General features: G+C 44.4%; 1 protein-coding gene across 1 annotated transcript; it reads left to right on the top strand.

The window, feature by feature from the left end:
• Nucleotides 1-4,920: 4,920 nt before the first annotated feature.
• On the top strand, nt 4,921-14,661 carry PERM1 (PPARGC1 and ESRR induced regulator, muscle 1). The gene is made up of 3 exons (XM_060759058.2): nt 4,921-7,092; nt 11,183-11,296; nt 14,148-14,661. Exons 1-3 carry the CDS (start codon nt 4,971-4,973, stop codon nt 14,228-14,230), a joined length of 2,319 nt encoding a protein of 772 aa, XP_060615041.2. The 5' UTR covers nt 4,921-4,970; the 3' UTR covers nt 14,231-14,661.
• Nucleotides 14,662-16,065: the final 1,404 nt, after the last annotated feature.

Here is a 16,065-nt window from a genome sequence, read left to right as displayed (position 1 = left end):
TTATCAGTTTTATACGTGTTTTATTTTTGCAATGCTTTTGACACTAAATAAACAAATAAAGTTGAAACATGTAAATACAATCAAACAGATTAAAAACATACTCAACTCCTTGTTGACAAAGGAAGTTGCCTTTCTGCCTCTTGGTCAGCAGATGGCAGCCTTTAGCCACGCTTTTTACTGCTGAGGAGGAGTCAAGTAGTTTGACCATGTCCAGGGTGGGAGAAAGAACTCTTGTTTGTGTGAATGTTGCCATTGGCTGGCTTGATTAGCATTGAATAACCTTGCAGCTTCAAAGCCTGGCTGCTTCCTGCCCAGGGAATACTTGGTTGGGAGGTTTTAGCTGGTCCTGATTGTTTCCTGCCTGTTTTTCTGAGTGTTGTTCTTTGTTTACTGTCCTGATTTTAGAGTTTTTAAAATACTGGTAGCCAGATTTGGTTCATTTCCATGGTTTCCTCCTTTCTGTTGACATTGTCCACATGCTTGTGGATTGCAATGGCTTCTCTGTGTAGAGAGATATCTATGGAGAGGGAAGGCATACAAAAGAGATCCGCGGATATCGGGGAACCTTAGTGTATTGGTGCCTCGTTATCCGCGGGGGGGAGTTAGAGTGGATGTACCTTCACTCACTTCCTGAGACCACTGCGACCCCCACCAATGATGGATGAGGACAAAACATGGCACACAGAGCCCTCATGATCCACTCTACATCCTGGTGTCGTTTGTAGGATGGTGGATCATGGACGATGGGATTGGCAGTACCTTCACTCACTTCCTGAGATTACTGCAACCCCCACCAATGATGGATGAGGACCAAACATGGGACACAGAGCCCTCATGACCCACTCTACATCCTGGTGTGGTTTGTGGGATGGCGGACCATGGACGATAGGACTTGCAGTACTTTCACTCACTTCCTGAGACCACTGTGCCCCCCACCAATGATGGATGAGGACCAAACGTGGCACACAGAGCCCTCATGATCCACTCTACATCCTGGTGTGGTTTGTGGGATGGTGGATCATGGACGATAGGACTTGCAGTACCTTCACTCACTTCCTGAGACCACTGTGCCCCCCACCAATGATGGATGAGGACCAAACGTGGCACACAGAGCCCTCATGATCCACTCTACATCCTGGTGTGGTTTGTGGGATGGTGGATCATGGACGATAAGACTTGCAGTACCTTCACTCACTTCCTGAGACCACTGCAATTCCCACCAATGATGGATGAGGACCAAACTTGGTAAACAGCGCCCTTATTATCCACTCTACATCCTGGTTTGGTTTGTGGGATGGCGGACCATGGACGATGGGACTTGCAATACCTTCACTCACTTCCTAAGACCACTGCGACTCCCACCAATGATAGATGAGGACCAAACTCAATACTCACTCTACATTCTGGTACGGTTTGGAGGATGAATCATGGATGATGGGACTTGTATATGGGAGTTGTAGTTCACCCACACCTAGTGAACCCAGCCGACATTGGATTTCTCAGACAAACATTGCCTTTCTCAGAATTACTAGCCAGGTCCCCAAGCTAGTAACTAATAAAAAGGGGAAAGCTTGTTATCATAAGTATCCCAGGTGCTGGTAGCTGCTGCTGGGCTTCTCCATCCATGGAACTTCGGCTCCCGCTACCTGCGGAACTCTCTGCTGCAGTGCCAAGTTTATCAATGTAATAGTTCGACAACAGTTCAGCAGGTGAAAAGATACTGACCTTGGTCAACAAGGACGCGCACAGTGGCTATGGGAGGGCGGCGTGCCTTCTATTTCCGTAGCAGCCCTTTGCGTTTATAGAATTTCATGTGACAGGTTGAGAAGGAAGGGGGCTATTTTTGGGCACGCAAAAGCAGGCTCTCCAAGCCTTCGCTGCCAGTGCTCCTGGTGCCAAGGGTGGCGGGCACAGCACCATGACAAGTCCGGGGGATTTTGCGGCACTGCCCCCAGCATGGCCCCATCTCCAGCCTAGGCTGCTTGCAAGGTAGGAACTACAACCATCTTGCCCCTGTAATTGTGTTTTCCTCTTCTCCCCTCTCATCCATGGCATGGCAGAGGTGCCCCCAAAAGGTCACCCCACTCCTTGGATAATCCAAACAGTTGGAGATATTGACAAGGAGATAAGCAAATCCCTGATACTAAAGGAAGGAAAGAGAGTTAGAACAGCTACTGGCATTTCTGTCGCTTGTGGGATTCGCTGGACACAAGGAGAAGGCCTTGAAGGTCATGCTTGTCGGTCACCAACACTTGTTTACTAACAGGTTGCCCGGCAAGGTGAGCGGCACAAAGATCCCAGGCCATGTAACAGGTATTTCCTAGCTCCAAACTTATATGAAACACTCCATGCTTACTTACTTAGGCGATCCCTCGTTGTCTGAGGATGATGGTTCCCCAAGTGATGTGTCTTGACGGTTGGTACTTAGGCAGCTGTAGAGACCTACTCTTGATCTACATGTCCACGGAAGCTTCTCACACCAGGTCTTCTAACACTCTGAGGTGTTCTCACAGACTAAGGCCTATCTCACACTGAAGCTTCTCTCACAGGCTTACTTTTGCTTACTTACTTAGGTGATCCCTCGTTGTCTGAGGATGATGGTTCTCCAAGTGATGTGTTTTGACAGTGGGTACATAGGCAGCTGTAGAGACCTATTCTTGATCTACATGTCCATGGAAGCTTCTCACACCAGGTCTTCTAACACTCTGAGGTGTTCTCACAGACTAAGGCCTATCTCACACTGAGGCTTTTCTCACAGGCTTACTTTTGCTTACTTACTTACGTGATTCCTCGTTGTCTGAGGATGATGGTTCTCCAAGTGATGTGTCTTGACAGTGGGTACATAGGCAGCTGTAGAGACCTATTCTTGATCTACATGTCCACAGAAGCTTCTCACACCAGGTCTTCTAACACTCTGAGGTGTTCTCACAGACTAAGGCCTATCTCACACTGAGGCTTCTCTCACAGGCTTACTTTTGCTTACTTACTTAGGTGATCCCTCGTTGTCTGAGGATGATGGTTCCCCAAGTGATGTGTCTGACGGTTGGTACATAGGCAGCTGTAGAGACCTATTCTTGATCTACATGTCCACAGAAGCTTCTCACACCAGGTCTTCTAACACTCTGAGGTATTCTCACAGACTAAGGCCTATCTCACACTGAGGCTTCTCTCACAGGCTTACTTTTGCTTACTTACTTAGGTGATCCCTCGTTGTCTGAGGATGATGGTTCCCCAAGTGATGTGTCTTGACGGTTGGTACTTAGGCAGCTGTAGAGACCTACTCTTGATCTACATGTCCACGGAAGCTTCTCACACCAGGTCTTCTAACACTCTGAGGTGTTCTCACAGACTAAGGCCTATCTCACACTGAGGCTTCTCTCACAGGCTTACTTTTGCTTACTTACTTAGGTGAACCCTCGTTGTCTGAGGATGATGGTTCTCCAAGTGATGTGTCTTGACAGTGGGTACATAGGCAGCTGTAGAGACCTATTCTTGGTCTACATGTCCATGGAAGCTTCTCACACCAGGTCTTCTAACACTGAGGTGTTCTCACAGACTAAGGCCTATCTCACACTGAGGCTTCTATCACAGGCTTACTTTTGCTTACTTACTTAGGCGATCCCTTGTTATGGTAGGCCTGTAGGTGGCTGTGGAGACCTATTCTTGATCTGCATGTTCACGGAAGCTTCTCACACCAGGTCTTCTATCACTGAGGTATTCTCACAGACTAAGGCCTATCTCACACTGAGGCTTCTCTCACATACTTATTTTTGCTTACTTACTTAGACAATCCTTTGTTGTGGTAGGTCTGTAGGTGGCTGTGGAGACCTATTCTTGATCTGCATGTTCATGGAAGCTTCTCTCACCAGGTCTTCTAACACTCTGAGGTGTTCTCATAGACTAAGGCCTATCTCACACTGAAGCTTCTCTCACAGGCATACTTTTGCTTACTTACTTAGGCGATCCCTTGTTGTGGTAGGTCCGTAGGTGGCTGTGGAGACCTATTCTTGATCTGTATATTCTCCCGCAGTGAGGGCATCGTTTTCCAGGTATAAAGTGGTCCTGGTCAGGGTTAATTTGATGTGCCTTCCTCTTGGCATTTCTTTTGTCTCCATTCATGCCTCTTCAAATTCTACAGCACTGCTGGTCACAGCTGACCTCCAGTTAGAGCACTCAACCTGCAGGCATAACCACTGGAGTCATGTACTCCCAGGAGTGGCCACAGGGAGATCCGAACCAAGAACAATCTGGAGACCCAAAGACCTCAATGGCGGAGCAGGTGGAGGAGGATAATTCTAAAGGCATTGCATGTTTGCCTTTGTTTGTAAAATGCTGCAATCCACTTTGCGTTCCCTAGGAGAAAAGGGTGTAATATAAATAAACTGTATTATTATTATTATTATTATCTGAAATATAGTTTTCTCCTCCTCTCACTTTCTCTCATCCCCTCTCCTTCTCAGATGGAAAACTTTGAGTACAGCATCCGGCTGAATGACCGGGACTGGGCTGAATTCTACTTGGCCTCGGAGGAATGCAGCTTGATCCAGCCAGCCTTGGCCACAGCTGACGAGCCGCTCCTCAGTGACCTTGAGGAAGGGGAACTCGAGCAGATCAGGTGGGGCGCTGTCCCGACCCATGACACAGCCAGCTGCCTCTCCCACATTGCCCCAGATGCACACCTGCTTGCAGAAGACCTTTTTTCCGGCAGTGAGGACGAAACAGAGCTGGGCTCAGTCAGCAGATTTCTGTGCCACGACAACCCATCCAACACAGTTCTGTCTTCCTGGATCCAAGAAAGCCAGCTCTCCGGTGTCACTTCGAAGCATTTGGGAAGTCAGTTTGGGATGGCGACACTCACTACAGAAAATGATGCTGCGAAGGAAAGAGACTTAGAGATGGGAAACTGGTCCAAGACAGTTCCGTCTATCCAAGAGAGACACTTGCAAGACCAACGCTTGGGGAAGGAGACAATGGAAAGACCTCTGTCTATGAGCCAGGATGCCTCAGTGGGGATGGATGGCACAGCAAGAGAAAATAGAAGTGAGACCATCTCTTTGCAATTGCAGCCACCACAAAATGATGCTTTGCAAACTACCTCTGCTAGTGGCCAATCATCAACATATGGCATGGTAGCTGCTGAAAACTCAGAATCCCTACGGCAAAGAGATCCTGTCACATATCCATGTTCTCCATGTGTTTCTTCACCAGGTCCCACCGAACTTGAAGGAATATCAACATATGGCACGGTAGCTGCTGAAAATGTAGAATCCCTACAGCAAAGAGATGCTATCACATACCCATGTTCTCCAGGTGTTTCTTCACCAGGTCCCACCGAACCTGAAGGAATATCAACATATGGCATGGTAGCTGCTGAAAATGTAAAATCCCTACGGCAAAGAGATCTTATCACATATCCATGTTCTCCAGACGTTTCTTCACCAGGTCCCACCAAACTTGAAGGAATATCAACACAAGGCATTGTAGCTGCTGAAAGAGATCATTTCACATATCCATGTTCTCCAAGTGTTTCTTCACCAGGTCCCACAAAACTTGAAGGAATATCAACACAAGGCATTGTAGCTGCTGAAAGAGATCATTTCACATATCCATGTTCTCCAAGTGTTTCTTCACCAGGTCCCACCAAACCTGAAGAAATATCAACATATGGCATGGTAGCTGCTGAAAGAGATCCTATCACATATCCATGTTCTCCAGGTGTTTCTTCACCAGGTCCCACCATACCTGAAGGAATATCAACATATGGCATGATAGCTGCTGAAAGAGATCCTATCACATATCTATGTTCTTCAGATGTTTCTTCACCAGGTCCCACCGAACTTGAAGGAATATCAACATATGGCATGATAGCTGCTAAAAGAGATCCTATCACATATCCATGTTCTCCAGGGGTTTCTTCACCAGGTCACACCAAACCTGAAGGAATATCAACATATGGCATGGTAGCTGCTGAAAATGTAGAATCCCTACGGCAAAGAGATCCTATCACATATCCATGTTCTCCAGGTGTTTCTTCACCACGTCCCACCAAACCTGAAGGAACCAAGAACCCTGAGAAGAGCTCCAAGGATCTTCAGGTTGTCTCGATGGCACAGCCAACACCATTCCATGAAAAACCTTCCCAGCGCTATCCAGGTACAGCTAACTGGGCACCAACTCATCTGCTGCCAGAGAATCCTATTGAAGGTCCTCAAGAACGGGCAAATAATGGAGGAGAGAATGCTCTAAACAGAATAGAAACAGATCGTATCAATGTCCTAAAAGAACGAGACCAAGCTGGCCAAGCGAGCAGCTCTCCTTGTGATGATGTAGCACTGTTTCCAGAAGGGCCAGAGAGAAATAAGTGTATAAGACCAACACAAGAAGTTGATGAAACATTGGCTAGACGAAGAGAAGCTGGTGCAGGAAAGGATAATGGCAGAGAATCATACTATGGTCTTGGCATGGCTGAAAAGGAATCTCATCCCACGATTCAAGGAGGCCAGGGTTCTGACTTCCAGGGGGACTTTGTACCCTTTTGGATGACTTCCCAGGATTCTCCAGAAACTCAAGAAAGGAGAGGAAACATGTGGGAAGGAATGGGAAAGGAAGGACCGGTCTCATATCCCGCCAAAGAGTTGCCCAGTATGTCTGGGCCTGAAATGTATGAATATTTTTTCGACGAACTAGATGAGGCTCAGAGGAGTAAAGATATAGTGTCGACGACATCCCTCCTCTCTGGCCATCAGTCGACTCCATCTGGCGTCACAGAGGATCCAAACTCCAAGGAGGCTGGTGACGCCATACAAATATCTATTCCAGAGGTCTACGAATATTTTTTTGATAACAGCACAAAGGGAAAGAGAAGTTGGAGGGGGGTCCTCTTAAGTTTTCCAGCCTCTGAGGCACGAAAGGCTGCGAGAGCGTTAAAATCTCTCATAGGCAGGCATATGCGTCGCGTCAAACCCCAACCCACAAACCACGGGGAGATGCTACGGAGAGGATCCCAAGGAACACTGGTGATTCTTTCACCTGGGCCTCTAACCGAAGCCTGGTCAAGACCAGAAGACCTACATATGGCTGTGATGGAACCAGGTACCTCATTTTTGTTATGGGGGGCGGGGGAGTGGCATTCATAACCCTTTTGTAAAAGAAAATGGTATCATATCCTTTTGACAAATTTGAATCTCCATGAACATCTGGAGGCCACTGAAACAAAAGCAGATAACTCTAACTGAGAGATTGAGAGAGAGAGAGAGCTTGTTTGAAGTGGAAACAGTAACTCAGTTTATTTGTAGCATTCTTGTGGTATAAGCGTAGTGGTTACATAGGATCAAATGCTTGCTGATTACAAGGAGGACAGTTGGGCACCCGCTCATTTGCATCTGACCAATCAGGTCGCTCGCATGCAAATAGCTTCCCCACTGGTGCACCACAAAATGGGCACCACAAAATGGCTGCTCACATGCCAGCCCTTTAAGGTAGGTCACTTCCTAACTTTCTAAAATGAGTCAGGTTAATTACAGCCACCTTTTGAAAACCACTAGTCAAGGAATGGCCTGACCTTGTTAGAAGTCAACCCTTTGAAAAAGTGATATTCACAAGCATTCATATAATGGCACACAGGTAACTCAGCTTCTAAACTGATAAACCAAGGTTTATTTGTAGCATTCTTGTGGTATAAGCGTAGTGGTTACATGCTTGCTGATTACAAGGATGACAGTTGGGCACCCGCTCGTTTGCATCTGACCAATCAGGTCGCTCGCATGCAAATAGCTTCCCCACTGGTGCACCACAAAATGGGCACCACAAAATGGCTGCTCACATGCCAGCCCTTTAAGGTAGGTCACTTCCTAACTTTCTAAAATGAGTCAGGTTAATTACAGCCACCTTTTGAAAACCACTAGTCAAGGAATGGCCTGACCTTGTTAGAAGTCAACCCTTTGAAAAAGTGATATTCACAAGCATTCATATAATGGCACACAGGTAACTCAGCTTCTAAACTGATAAACCAAGGTTTATTTGTAGCATTCTTGTGGTATAAGCGTAGTGGTTACATGCTTGCTGATTACAAGGATGACAGTTGGGCACCCGCTCGTTTGCATCTGACCAATCAGGTCGCTCGCATGCAAATAGCTTCCCCACTGGTGCACCACAAAATGGGCACCACAAAATGGCTGCTCACATGCCAGCCCTTTAAGGTAGGTCACTTCCTAACTTTCTAAAATGAGTCAGGTTAATTACAGCCACCTTTTGAAAACCACTAGTCAAGGAATGGCCTGACCTTGTTAAAAGTTAACCCTTTGAAAAAGTGATATTCACAAGCATTCATATAATGGCACACAGGTAACTCAGCTTCTAAACTGATAAACCAAGGTTTATTTGTAGCATTCTTGTGGTATAAGCGTAGTGGTTACATGCTTGCTGATTACAAGGATGACAGTTGGGCACCCGCTCATTTGCATCCGACCAATCAGGTCACTTGCATGCAAATAGCTTCCCCACTGGTCCTATTGTTCTCTGGGCACCACAAAATGGCTGCTCACACACCAGCCCTTTAAGGTAGGTCACTCCCTAACTTTCTAAAATGAGTCAGATTCGTTACAGACACCTTTTGAAAACCACTAGTCAAGGAAAGGCCTGACCTTGTTAGAAGTCAACCCTTTGAAAAAGTGATATTCACAAGCATTCGTGTAATGGCACACAGGTAACTCAGCTTCTAAAGTGATAAACCATGTCTTTGAACTGCCAGGGACACAGACATGCCATTGCACACAAAAAAAATATTGTATATAGTTTTTCAGTGGGGTTTATATATCTGTGTAATGTCCCGCGTGGGAGAAAAAACTCTGATTTCATGGCTGGAATCACTGCTTTGTTGTGAGTTTTCTGGGATGTCTGACCATGTTCCAGAAGCATTCTCTCCTGACGTTTTGCCCACATCTATGGCAGGCATCCTCTGAGGTTGTGAGGTATGTTGGAAACTTGGAAAACAGGGTTGATCTGCTTGGGGCAAGTGTGAATGTTGCCACTGACCACCTTGATTAGCACTGAATGGCCTTGCAGCTTCAAAGCCTGGCTGTGGACAATTTCAACAGAAAGGAGGAAACCATGAATAGGAATAAAATCTAACTACGAGTATTTAAAACACTCTAAAATCAGGACAGTAAATAAAACCCTCCTACCTCTGTTCACTCCCAGTGCTTATTTTAAAATTTCAATTTATTACATTTGGCCCGGACTTAGGTTTTAAATTTTTGTGTGTTATTGCCTATATTTGTGTTATATTAATTGCATTGTTTTATTTGCTTACTGCTTTGTTGTTTTATTGATGTGTTGTTGGGCTTGGCCTCATGTAAGCCGCCCCGAGTCCCCTTGGGAAGATGGTGGCGGGGTATAAATAAAGTATTATTATTATTATTATTATTATTATTGGGTTGTTGTGGGTTTTTTCGGGCTATATGGCCATGGTCTAGAGGCATTTTCTCCTGACGTTTCGCCTGCATCTATGGCAAGCATCCTCACAGGTAGAGGTAGTTATTATTATTTTATTACATTATTATTAAAGAGCAACTAGTAATAATACGATAATAATATATTATAATTATATATTTTATTATAATAATAAGAATTTATAAAAATAACTAATAATTTATTATAATTATATATTTTATAATTCATGTAATACTACTAGTAATATTACAATATAATGGTATAGTGCAATATAGTAATATATAATACTCATTTGACGCTATGCTAATAATATTGTGTGTGTGTGTGTGTAACTTGTAAGCTGCTCTGGGTCCCCTTTGGGATGAGAAGGGCGGCATATAAATGTCATAAATAAAGAAATAACAACACTAAAAAAACAGGGGAATTCCAGACAGGAAACACTCAGGGCCAACTAACACCTCCCAACAAAGGATTCCCCCAAGCAGGAAGCACAGGCTTTGAAGCTGCAAGGAAGCAGTGTGGTTTTGAAGCTGCAAGGACATTCCATGTCAGGCTTTGAAGCTTCAAGGAAGCAACCTGGCTTTGAAGCTGCAAGGACATTCCATGTCAGGCTTTGAAGCCTCAAGGAAGCAGCCTGGCTTTGAAGCTGCAAGGACATTCAAATTTGTCACTCTTTTAACGTGCTATAAGACTCCTTTGCTTAAGTTTTGCAACATGCCCTGAAAGTTCAAACTTGTGTTTACTCAGCCATAAGCCTCCTTGAGAGGCTCCCAACTTCAAGGTCCATAGGATTGGACTTGCAACCCTGAGCTAGAGATCTCAGGCACTAAAGGGACAAGAAGAGCAAACACAACCGATTGAACTTAGATTCAAGTGGAATTTGGATCGAATTTTTGGAACTTTTTCCAGGATGCAGACAATAGACTCGGGGTGGTTTGGGCTTGATCAGCAATAGACGTTTCCAACTCTGAGCTGGAAGTAGGAAAATGGGTTTATATATCTGTGAAAAGACCAGGGTGGGACAAAGGACTTTTGTCTGCTGGAGCCAGGTGTGAATGTTTCAACTGACCACCTTGATTAGCATTTGATTGCCTGGCAGGCACTTCCAAGCCATTAAATGCTAATCAAGGTGGTCAGTTGAAACATTCACACCTAGCTCCAGCAGACAAAAGTCCTTTGTCCCACCCTGGTCTTTTCACAGATATATAAACCCATTTTCCTACTTCCAACAGACCTCACTACCTCTGAGGAAGCTTGCCATAGATGCAGGCGAAATGTCAGGAGAAAATGCCTCTAGAACATGGCCATATAGCCCGGAAAACCTACAACAACACAGTGATTCCGGCCATGGAAGCCTTCGACAATACAGAGAAGAGTGCTTTCTCCCACCCTAAACATCATTCCACAGATGATGTCCACATCATTCCACTTGCCTCGTGACCAACTGACCTCACAACCCCTGAGAACGCCTGCCGTAGATGCAGGCGAAATGTCAGGAGAGAATGCTTCTGGGACATGGCCAGACACACAGCAAAACTCACAGCAATCCAGCACTTCCTTTCTCTAAACGTGCTGCATTTCGGTGTGCTGCAATGCTCCAGAGGATTTTTAATGTTGCCGTTAGCATTTGATGGCCTTGCAGCTCCAAAGCCTGGCTGTTTGCTGCCTGGGGGAATCCTTTGTTGGGAGAACGTTGCAAAAAAAAAGTGTTGATTCTTCTTTGCTTCCTTAGAAAGGCCCCCCCGGCCGGTTCTCACGCACCGGGACATGTGCCTGGGCTTTGTGGCTTTCGCTTCGTGGGCTGTGAAGACCTCCGACTTGCAAGCCCCGGACGCTTGGAAGATTGGTAAGAAGATTGTGTAGGATAGTGGTTCTCAACCTTCCTAATACCGTGACCCCTTAATGCAGTTCCTCATGTTGTGGTGACCCCCCAACCAAATTTGGCACAATTACTAGATATACCCAAATTTGAATACTGGTGGGGTTGGGGGGGGGGGTTGGTTTTGTCATTTGGGAGTTGTAGGTAAAGGTTTTCCCCTGACATTAGGTCCAGTCATGTCTGACTTGGGTGTGGTGCTCATCTCAATTTCTAAGCCAAAGAGCCAGTGTTGTCCGTAGACACCTCCAAGGTCATGTGGCCAGCATAACTGCAGGGAGCATGGTTACCTTCCCACCAGAGCAGTACCTATTGATCTACTCACATTTGCATGTTTTTGAACTGCTAAGTTGGCAGAAGCTGGGGCTGACAGCGGAAGCTCATGCCGCTTCCTGGATTTGAACCTGCACCCTTTCGGTCAACAAGCTCAGCAACTCAGTCAAAGACCATTCTGAACTCCACCAACAATGTAATTGAAACAAACTTGGCACACAGATATCAACAGAAAATTGATTAACGAACAGAAAATATTGGAAGGGTTTGGTGGCCATTGACCTTGGTTTTGGAGCTGTAGCTCACCTACATCAGGTGAGCACTGTGAACTCAAACAATGATGGATCTGGACCAAACCAAACCTGGCAAGAATACTCAATCTGCCCAAATGTGAGCCCTGGTAGAGTTCGGGGAAAGCCTGAGAGATAGCCCAGGAATGTGGACATACTGGTTAGTTCCCTCTTGGAACAAGGCAGAACGGATGCCGGGGATGGTTTCTGTCTTGAAGACCATCTCTTGCATTATAATACAATATAACACTAATAATAATAATACAATAATTATTTATTATACATTACATGTAATATTACTAATGATATTGCAGCATAGTAATATAGTACAACATAGTAATATATAATACTCATATTGTGCAAAGCTAATAACAGAATATATTTTATGTACATTCAATATTGATAATAAAATTATAATGTAATAAAATATAATACCGATACTAATATAATATAATAATTGTAAAGGTTGAGCAGCAGGTTAAACTGCTGAGCTGCTGAACTTGCTGATTGAAAGCTTGGCGCTTCGAATCCAAGTATAATCATTGTAAAGGTCCCCGGTGGTTCAGCAGATTAAACCGCTGAGCTGCTGAACTTGCTGACTGAAAGCTTGGCGGTTCGAATCCAAGAAACAGGGTGAGCTCCTGCTTTTAGTCCCAGCTTCTGCCAACCTAGAAGTTCGAAAACATGCGAATGTGAGTAGATCAATAGGTACTGCTGTGGGACGATAATGGGCGCCTTTTATTACCTCCCTGCCGGAGCGGTACCTATTTATCTACTCACATTGCTGTTTTCGAACTGCTAGGTGAGCTGAAGCTGGGCTGATGGTGGGAGCTCACCACAACCGGGGCTCGAACTTTTTTTTTTCATGTCAGGAGCAATTTGGGACACTGCAAGTCGCTTCTGGTGTGAGAAAATTGGGCGCCTTTTATTACCTCCCCGCCGGAGCGGTACCTATTTATCTACTCACATTGCTGTATTCGAACTGCTAGGTGAGCTGAAGCTGGGCTGATGGTGGGAGCTCACCCCCAACCCGGGCTTGAATTTTTTTTTTCATGTCGGGAGCAATTTGAGACACTGCAAGTCGCTTCTGGTGTGAGAAAATTGGCTGTCCGCTTGGACGCCTTTTCTTACCTCTCCATCAGAGTGGTACCTATTTATCTACTCACGTTGCTTTCAAACTGTTGACCTTTCGATCAGTTTAACTCGCTTGGCAGTTTAACTCGCTGTGCTAAAGCCCGGCCCTTGAGAACCATCTTTCAAATAAGTTGCTAGTCCACATGGCTACAAAAATAAACACTTGAGAATATGAAAAGCCTTCAATTAAAGATCTCCAGAAGTTCTGGTGCAAAGAAAGCTTTCCAGAGAGAGCAGGAGTCCAAAACATTGTGTAGCAAAAGGAACAATCACAACATGAATTATGACAGGCCTGTTCAATGCATGGTTCTAAATGGTTCTAAAGTACTTACAAAACTAAAGTTCTGGTGGTGAAAATTTCAGAACTCTAACAAAACTCTCAACATTTCATTATAAATGGCAGTTCCTAATTGGTTCTGTCATAAAAATCGCCAATAACGAAATAATAATTAAATTTTGAAAGAGTTCTGTAAAATTTTGTTACAGTTCTGGTGGTGAAAATTTCAGAACTCTAACAAAACTCTCAAGATTTCATTATAAATGGCAGTTCCTAATTGGTTCTGTCATAAAAATCACCAATAATGAAATAATAATTAAATTTTGAAAGAATTCTGTAAAATTTTGTTAGAGTTCTGGTGGTGAAAATTTCAGAACTCTAACAAAACTCTCAAGATTTCATTATAAATGGCAGTTCCTAATTGGTTCTGTCATAAAAATCACCAATAATGAAATAATAATAAAATTTTGAAAGAGTTCTGTAAAATTTTGTTACAGTTCTGGTGGTGAAAATTTCAGAACTCTAACAAAACTCTCAAGATTTCATTATAAATGGCAGTTCCTAATTGGTTCTGTCATAAAAATCGCCAATAACGAAATAATAATTAAATTTTGTTAGAGTTCTGAAATTTTCACCACCAGAACTTTAGTTGTGTGAGTACTTTAGAACCATTAGAACCATGCATTGAACAGGCCTAATGCAGATCCCAGGACGTTGAGTGCTTTGACGCAGAATTGTGAGTGTGGAGAATATGAATCGTTTTAGCACAGAAGAGACTAGGTTGACTAATTTCTTCCCATTCGTTGCTACTTCTTCCTGAGCTGTGGGCACAACTCTTTCCCTGCAGTGTTGCTGGCGAACTTTGGAACCCTTTCGGCCATCCGCTTCTTCAGGAGGCAGGTAATCACAGAAGGACAACACGCAACCTAAGACACGCCAATGGGGATGGTTTTGGAAGCACGGAACCAGCCTTTTACTCTCTTCGTTTTCTGTACTGTTTAACTCTGTGGTGTGATGAAAAAAGAGGAAAAGAGATTGGAATGGACCCAAAGGGTCCAAAAGAAATCACATTTCATTTCCATCATGATTGATGCCACGCCGTCAAGGAGGCATTGAGCTCCAAGACTTTCTTTCTTCTCCATCATGGTGAGGAATTTACAAGGGGTGTTCATCAAAGCTTTGTAAAGTATGTAAAGCAAGTAACATGTTTGTGAATGTGAAACATTGAAAGTCTACTTCAGAAACGTAAACCAAGCATATTATACTGACTGTAAACCTCAAGATTGCAACAAAACACAATTGTAACCACAAGCGTTGGAGCTAGAAGTTATAAATAAACTGTGTTACTTCGTTATACAGAAGAGTGTCTCATTGTCTGTACAAAGGTTAAACATAAACAGCACACAGAAAGTCTCAGCTAATATAAAAGAAGAAACTGAATCATTATAAGAGTAAAGAGGTTTTTAATAAATAAAGAAATAGTCTCCCTCCCTCCCTCCAATATATAAAATGGTGGCAGCGGTGGGATAGAAAAGAAAGGTCTCCCCTGCCACACAACCACGCCTTTCCTTTCCTTTCCTTTACTTTCCAAAAGAAATCACATTTCATTTCCATCATGGTTGATGCCACGCCGTCAAGGAGGCATTGAGCTCCAAGACTCTCTTTCTTCTCCATCATGGTGAGGAATTTACAAGGGGTGTTCATCAAAGCTTTCCCCTGACCCACTTCCTGTGAATTGAGAGCAATGAAACTTGGCCCAGTTCAGAGTCCTTCTCTCCATGGGTGCCACCTCAGGACACACACTTCTCCCATCTTCTGAAGCAACTCTAAACACTAGACTTGTGTGTTTGATGCGGAAATACCCTTGATTCGGATCTAAAAGGAGCCTGTGATTCTTAAGTTTCAGATGTGTTCGGATGTAGCTGCGACGGAGCTAAAATTCACAGCCCTGCTGAGAGGTGAAGCCAAACCTGTTAGCAGCCTTAAAAACTTTGAAAATTTGCCAAAACTCCATGGAGAAGTCAAATGTTCTGAAATTTGGTGAGCTAACAGTACCATGGATCCCCAAGGTATTTTGGGTTAGGTGATGAAGGGTAACGTGGTGATTTCCCAAAATGGCGACCTCCACTTGCTGGATGGTGTGTTCATCAATAGCAGAGTAGGGTCGCCCTGGAATTGGAGATGTTTTCACCAAAGTCCGACCACATTGGAATGGATGATACCAATTATTGACTCCATCCTATGATGGGGAATCCTCACCATCAAGCTCTTTCATCTCATCGAGCGTCCCCTTTGGTGTGCGGACTTTCAAGTAAAGGAACTTGAGGGACTGCTCTGTCTTCCATCCTATGCTGGGGAATCCTCACCATCAACCTCTTCCATCTCATTGAACGTCTCATTAGATGTGCAGACTTTCGAGTAAAGGAACTTGAGGACTACTCTGTCTTCCATCCTATGCTGGGGAATCCTCACCATCAGCCTCTTCCATCTCATTGAACGTCTCATTAGATGTACGGACTTTCGAGTAAAGGAACTTGAGGACTGCTCTGTCTTCCATCCTATGATGGGGAATCCTCACCATCACCTTCTTCCATCTCATCGAACGTCTTCTTTGGTGTGTGGCCTTTCAAGTAAAGGATCTTGAGGACTGCTCTGTCTTCCATCCTATGATGGAGAATCCTCACCATCAACCTTTTCCATCTCGTTGAATGTCTCCTTTGGTGTGCGGACTTTCGAGTAAAAGAACTTGAGGACTGCTCTGTCTC

Source organism: Anolis sagrei, chromosome 13 (assembly GCF_037176765.1).
Source record: "Anolis sagrei isolate rAnoSag1 chromosome 13, rAnoSag1.mat, whole genome shotgun sequence".
In the NCBI taxonomy this organism is placed as follows: Eukaryota; Metazoa; Chordata; class Lepidosauria; order Squamata; family Dactyloidae; genus Anolis; species Anolis sagrei.
Note: the sequence above shows the minus strand (reverse complement) of the source record. Positions and strands in the feature narration are given on the sequence as shown.